This window comes from Gekko japonicus, unplaced genomic scaffold, assembly GCF_001447785.1.
Source record: "Gekko japonicus isolate JY-2015 unplaced genomic scaffold, Gekko_japonicus_V1.1 scaffold2312, whole genome shotgun sequence".
NCBI lineage: Eukaryota > Metazoa > Chordata > Lepidosauria > Squamata > Gekkonidae > Gekko > Gekko japonicus.
Window position 1 is genome coordinate 267,846 of NW_015162019.1, and position 7,005 is coordinate 274,850.

Consider the following 7,005-nt stretch of genomic DNA (forward strand, 5'->3'; position numbering starts at 1 on the left):
AGCCAGTTTGGTGTAGAGGTTAGGAGTGCAGACTCTAATCTGGGAGAACCGGGTTTGGTTCCCCACTCCTCCACATGCAGCTGCTGGTGTGACCTTAGGTCAGTCATCATAAGTTCTCTCGGAGTTGTTCTCTCAAGAGCAGTTCTCTCAGAGTTCTCTCTGAGTTGTTCTCTCAAGAGCCATTCTCTCAGAGCTCTCTCAGCCCCACCTACCTCACAGGGTGTCTGTTGTGGGGAGGGAGAGGGAAGGGGATTGTAAATGGCTCTGAGACTACTTTGGGCAGTGAAGGGCAGGGTATAAATCCAATATCTTCTTTATTTGCATGCCAAGCTTCCAACGCAGCCCTTCCCCTAGCAGAGCAAGCCTGTTCCATCCCCTGAAGGGCAGGGCTGCTTCCTTTTGGGTCCTCCCCTTCATCCCACAATCCTCTGCTTTTGCTCCTCCTGCAAGCTCCATGTGAGTGGCCAGCAGCAGCAGCAGCAACAGCAGCAGCCGCGAAGAGCAGACCATGGCTCCCCCCACAGGTAATCTGCAGGGGTGGAAAACAGACTTGGGGGGGGGGGCATCCCTAGGAGGGGAGGCTGATGTGGGGGAGGGGGGTTTGTTGAAAGGTGGGATTCATAGATGCATCTGCCAAATTATCTTTTTTCCTCCTCCTGACCTTGCTCCTGCCTTTCTTGAACAGGCAAACATTCAGTAAAATTAGATTTCCCTGTTCTCATGTTGGGGGGGGGGAAGTCACCTGTTGAATTTCTGCCTGCTTTTAACGACCCATTTATGGAAAGTAAAGTGGAAGCCACGAGGCGAGGCTCGAGGGACAGAAAGGGCAGCCAGCTTTTGAACCAATGGATTCCCCACCCCCCTTTAATTGCCTTTTTAAATTGCATTTTGGCAAAGCAGATCTCAGCTAAATGCCAATGGGCGTTTGGGGTGGGGCAGTTCTGGCCGGTTGGTAACCCGAGAAGAGGTGCATCCAACAAGCACTTGCAGAGAGAGAAGGGCTGAGTCAGGACAACAGGGGTGCTGGAGGGAGAGAAATGGGGCTGGGGAGGGGGGGGAGGAATGGGATTGGATGGGGCTGGTTTTGGCCTGTCACCCCGGCAACACAGTGTGAAGCTCCAGAGAGCCCTGGCAGCATTGTGTGCCACAACACCAAATTAAATGTGCTAGTTGAATTAATCAACCCTGACCCCCAGTTGTTTCTAGAAGACCATGTGGCTAGTCCTCAAGACCTGCCAAAAGCAGAAGCGGCCTACCTCTGTCATTTCACACCGAGAGCGGCTGCCCCACTCAAGTAGGGGCAGCCTTCCCCCCCCCACACACACTTCTAACTTTGGGGTGCCGGTGTTCCAGATTCCCCTGAAAAGCAAGAAGGATGATGTTGTGGGAAAGAAATTATGAGGCAGCAGGTAGGGGGAAGCAAGCAGTGCAGAAACTGGAGTCAGTCCTGATTTCATTCACAAGTTGTAGATACAGGTGCCCTGACCTGCATGGCCCAGGCTAGCCTGATCTTGTCAGATCTCAGAAGCTAAGCAGGGTTGGCTCTGGTCAGTATTTGGATGGGAGACCCACCAAGGAAGTCCAGAGCCCCTATGCAGGGGCAGGCAATGGCCAACCACATCTGAACATTTCTTGCCTTGAAAACCAAACGGGGTCGCAGGTACCCCAAATCCCCTTGGGCTCCTGCTTGCAAGGCCACCCTCGATCTGGCATTTGACTTTCCAAGCTTCTCTTTTGATGTGCGTGCCTCCCGCCCTGCATCCCTGGTATCTTCATACCGATCTTGATACAAATATTTATTTATTCAGTTATACTCTGCCTTTCTTTCCAGTGCGAACCCAAAGTGGCTTACATCTCCTCCCCTTTATCCTTACAGCAGCCCTGTGAGTCAGGTCAGGCTGAGAGTGTGTGACTGGCCCAAGGTCGCCCAGCAAACTTCCATGGCAAAGTAGGGATTCGAACTTGGGCCTCCTAGATCCTAGCCCAACACTCTGATCACTACATGGCACTGGCTGTCTTCAGCGCCCACAGGGCAGCCAGTCTTAATGAGAAATAGCAGGTATAGCCAGTTCTGCCCGTGTGTAGCCAGTTGAGCTTGATGGCAGTGAGACAATTTGCTAAGAAATAAGTGGGGGTTGTGCTGAATGAGTTCTGATGCCGAATGTCACATGGAATGTGGCCCCAGCGCAACACCAAGAGAATGCCTGCTGATAGAATTCTTTTTTTAAAAAAACATTGGCTGTCTAAAATGATAAGCAGTTGTTTTAAATTGAAAATTGCATTTTAAAAGGTTGGAATACTAAGAGAGACCTCTAGGTTTATCTATCCTGGCATCAATTGACTCTGTAGGGCAGGGGAGGCCAAACGGCAGCTTGGGAGCCACACACGGCTCTTTCACACAGTCTAATTTAATGTTAATAAAAAGCAAATTTGCGTATTTTCCAATAACAACGTGTGTGTAATATTTGTCCATGTCTAACGTTTATTCTATGTGGCTCTTAAGTTAAGCAGGTTTGGCCACCCCTGCCCTAGGGCCTCTGCCAAAGGTCTTCCCCATCACCTAGGACTAGAGATGCTTGTAACAAGACTGAACTTTTTGTATGAAAAGTGTGTGCTTTGCCACTGAGCTGTGGCCCCCTCTGGCTACAAAAACAGAGTGGGGCGTTTTTTGTTGTTGTTGTTTTCTCATGAACATAGGAAGCTGCTGAGTCAGACCACTGGCCCACCTACCCCCGTTTGCTCTCCTCTGATTGGCAGATGCCTTTCCAAGTTCTCAGGCAAAGAAAGGCCTTTCCCAGCTCTGTTATCTGAAACCCTTTTATTTGAGATCGAACTAGAGGCCTTCTGCCTGCAAACCCATCACGTAGCAGCGTAGAGTGTCAGTCTAGGATTGGAGAGACCCAGGTTTGAATCCGCCCTCTGCCATGGCAGCTCAATGGGTGACCCTGGGCCAGTCATTCTTTCTCAGCCTAACGAACCTCACAGGGTTATTGTTGGGAAGATAAAATGGAGGAGCAGAGAATAATGTTGTAAGCCGCTTTGGGTCCTGTTGGGGAGCAAAGCAGCATACAAATATTTAAATACATACGTTGCTTAGCCATCATGCTTTGGCTCCTCATACGAGGGCAGAGAGTTTGTATGCACTTCTGCCCAAAACAGTTACCCTCACCCGGGGAGTAAATGTTTGTGTGTTTCTCAGTCCTTGGTCCTTCGGCTGTTCTGCTGCTTGGCCATACAGTTTCCCTTTTTCCCCCCAGGTAGCGTCATGGATGGCCAGTCTCGCCTTTCCCCGGTCAACCGCCTCCGGTGGGACCTGACAGCCGAACAGATCGACAGGGCAACGACGGAGCTCATTGAGAAGACCAAGCAAGTGTACGATGTGGTGGGCGCCCTGCAGCAAGCTGAAGTCTCGTATGAAAACACCCTGAAAGCCTTGGCGAATGTGGAGGTGGAGTATACAGGTACAGGGAGAAAAACTGGAGTAGGTGAACTTGCACATGCCTTGTTTGAAGTGCCAGACTGGCTGTGAGAGAGGTGCTCTTTGACGACTGTTGGGAGGCTGCGGCTGGTGCCAAACTCACACAGCCTCATGCCTGTAGGCAGCGGGGGGAGGGGGGCACTGCTGACAATGCCCCCACTGAATCTTCAGTGCCCCCACCCCAATCTTTCTCCTCGCCCCAATCTTCCCCTTTAAGTCACCACCGCCATCCTCTTTGCGCAGATTGCCGTTTTCCCTGCCACCTTTGGAATAAGGCTTGAAGCTGGACTTGTCCTCACTGGGTGACTCCCCCAGCTGCTTGGGGGCACTGGAGGCAGCGTGGCTGCCCGATTCCTTGTTTGAACCGGGGAGGCCGGCGGCGCCCATCACGTGGCTCACTGCTGCAGCCGCTGCCACTGAACAGAGTGCAGCTGGCTCCTGCCACGGATGCAGGCTGATGCCGCAGGGCCGTCAGCCTCACTGGGCCCCTTTAAAGCGAGCTGAGAAAGGGGGGGAGTTGCTGTGGAGTCCAAATGGACTCCGGAACTTCTTTGTGATTAGGAAGCGCTCATCAGGATTTCTTTTGGGAACCTGAGCCTTTAACAGGTAAATGGCAGAAAAGATGGCTCAGTATGCCAAGTCCCTACCACCATCTTTTCGGGTATAAAAGATAACACCCAACCATGGTATCTTGTGATCTTATTTAATTTAATTAGTGCTTGCCCAGGCACCCCCTCAGGAAAAATTCCTGGCTACAGAGCTGCACAGCCTTCTCTTCCACGTTTCCCTCTGGGGCCCATGCTAGTTTCTCCTGTTTTTTTGAGTGTGATTCTCTAACTGCTAGTCATAAGAAGCTCAGAACTGGTATGTCTGGGCTAGCATCCTTTCCAATGTCTGTTCATCATGACTCCTAAAGAAGCATTGCCAGAAATGTTGAAGCCACGGTGTGTGGGGGGTGGGAGGACATAGTACAATTTTTTTGTGACTCTTACCCAGCGTGTGGTTAAAGAAATTTATGAGGGAATTTAAATTTACACAGAACTTGGTAATCAGCATAGCCATATGCAGGTTTCCTCATTTGTAAATCTTCTGTGAGGAGTTTTTGACTGGCAAGGCAGTCAAGAGAGTACAAGTCCCTGCCCCCCAAAATCTGCCCCATAAGATTTACCAGTGTGATTTTTCATCATATATCTATTTGACAAAGTGGGATGTAACCATGAAAGCTGCCGTTGAAATAAATGTTGCTGGTCTGTAAAGCACCAGTAGATTTTGGGGTTCTTTATTTTAAGGGGGTCTAGCACCATGGGTAAGATTTTATTGATTTAAATCATTTCCATGCTGCCTTTCCACCAAAATAGGTTCCACCCAAGATCCAAATTGTGGGGATAGAAATCACAAGGAATAAAACAGAGGGAGTTTTGGACAATAACCCAAACCATAAAAATAAGTGATCCAAGTTGAATTTATATGGGAAAATTATATTTTAAATTATATTTATTTTCAATAAAATTGAATAAATTTTGCTTTGCAATAGTGCTGAGAGGTGCCTCCTATTGGAGCATGGATCATTTGTGCAAGTAATATGAATTCCATATGTCTAAAATAAAGTTTCAGGCTATGTGCAGGATGTGAGATAACTCTTTTAAAAATTTTTGTCCATTCTAAGGAGCAAGTGATAGAAGTAAATATGATGCCTGCTCAGACCTCTGGCCAATCGACCTATCTACAGATGGAAGTCCTTAGAGAGGGGGCTGCAAGAAGGGTATAAACAGGCTCCACCTTAGATCCGGGGTTTCGGATTGTTGATGGGCTAAATTCGGTTTCTTCTGCAAAAGGTCCATAGAGTTCTATCTTTGGTCTACCCAACCAAATTTAGATTTCGGTAGGATTCATTGGTAAGAGCAATTCTTAGAAAGGAGATTGATCTGTGAAAAGGGTTGAGAAAGTGAGGATGCTTTAGGATAAACAGTAGACATTGATTATGCTGATACTGAACTGAACACTCACGCAGGTAGGTGTCTGGTTGTCCTAATAAACATCTTGATTATCTCCTATACCTTTGTTCTGTCTCAGAAGGTCCCCCAATAACTAGGGCAAAAGATTCCAGTGTGAGCTAAAAGCCTGTGAGTTCTTTCAAGTCCAAAGGTCTTACACCCCATTGTAAAGGACTACTGAGTAAAGGTAAACTTGACTTAAAACTCCTGAGTTTCCTTAGCCAAGCATGTGAGGGTTTAGAACCTTAATCATACTGAGAAACACAAAACGCATCCTACCTGTCTTAGTGGAGAAGTGTTGAACACTGAGGGGGGTATTTTATTAAGATCATTTATTTCCTTCTCCTTCATTCACCCTTAAGTTGGGAGTGGGGGTCAGTATAAGTCAAAAATCATAAAATTGCAGTAAAAAGGCTGTGAGCCAGTGAGTGCCCCCCTAAACCCTCATCTGAACCGTATCATAAAAACCTACATCATGGAGGGAGCATAAGAAAACAGCCCAGGCGGGATGTCAGCACAGGCAGAGCAAGGCCAGGTTCCCTTGGGTGTGGCGACAGTGCCCACCACCACAAATGGCTAAACGTCATCAGCGCAAGGGGTGACATTATTTCCCTGGGCAAAGGAGTGGTGGCACATGATTATAACTGCCCACTGTTTCTTCTTCCAGTTCAGAGGAACATGCTGGACTTCCCTCAGCATGTCTCTCCGTACAAAGACATCCGCACAGCGAGTACCGAGGCTGACAAGAAGCTGTCGGAATTTGACGTGGAGATGAGCATGAGACAAGATGTCTATCAAAGGATTATCTGGCTCCAGGTTGGTCAAAGGGGGAGGGGACTCTCTGGAGAACCTGAGCGGCCCACTGGGGACATGTAAGTCTCTGAGCTCTGCAGTGCCAGATGGGCAGGTGTAGCTGGTTGCTAGGGAAGGCCTAGGCTTGGGAGGCCAGTTGCTAGGGAAGGCCCACACTCAGGAGCCGGATGCTACAGAAAGCCCACACTCGGGAGGCTGATTGCTAGGGAAGGCCCACACTCAGGAGCCTGGATACGAGAGAAGGCCTCACTCGGGAGGCTGATTGCTAGGGAAGGCCCACACTCAGGAGCCGGATGCTACAGAAAGCCCACACTCGGGAGGCTGATTGCTAGGGAAGGCCCACACTCAGGAGCCTGGATACGAGAGAAGGCCTACGCTCAGGAGGCTGGTTGCTAGGGAAGGTGCAGGCTCAGGAGCCTGGATACGAGAGAAGGCCTACGCTCAGGAGGCTGGTTGCTAGGGAAAGTGCAGGCTCAGGAGCCTGGATACGAGAGAAGGCCTACGCTCAGGAGGCTGGTTGCTAGGGAAGGTGCAGGCTCAGGAGCCTGGATACGAGAGAAGGCCTACGCTCAGGAGGCTGATTGCTAGGGAAGGTGCAGGCTCAGGAGCCTGGATACGAGAGAAGGCCTACGCTCAGGAGGCTGATTGCTAGGGAAGGTGCAGGCTCAGGAGCCTGGATACGAGAGAAGGCCTACGCTCAGGAGGCTGGTTGCTAGGGAA

The 7,005-nt window shown here is 49.6% G+C and overlaps 1 protein-coding gene across 1 annotated transcript in view; it reads left to right on the forward strand.

Annotated features, from left to right (window-relative positions):
- The first annotated feature begins 450 nt into the window (after window positions 1–450).
- The window catches only part of THOP1 (thimet oligopeptidase 1), a 22,838-nt gene continuing 16,283 nt past the window's right edge, over window positions 451–7,005 (forward strand). The window contains exons 1-3 of the mRNA XM_015405493.1: window positions 451–524; window positions 3,258–3,461; window positions 6,140–6,288. Of these exons, the coding sequence (XP_015260979.1) occupies window positions 509–524; window positions 3,258–3,461; window positions 6,140–6,288 (369 nt within the window). The 5' untranslated portion in view covers window positions 451–508. The remainder of the gene's footprint in view (window positions 525–3,257; window positions 3,462–6,139; window positions 6,289–7,005) is intronic.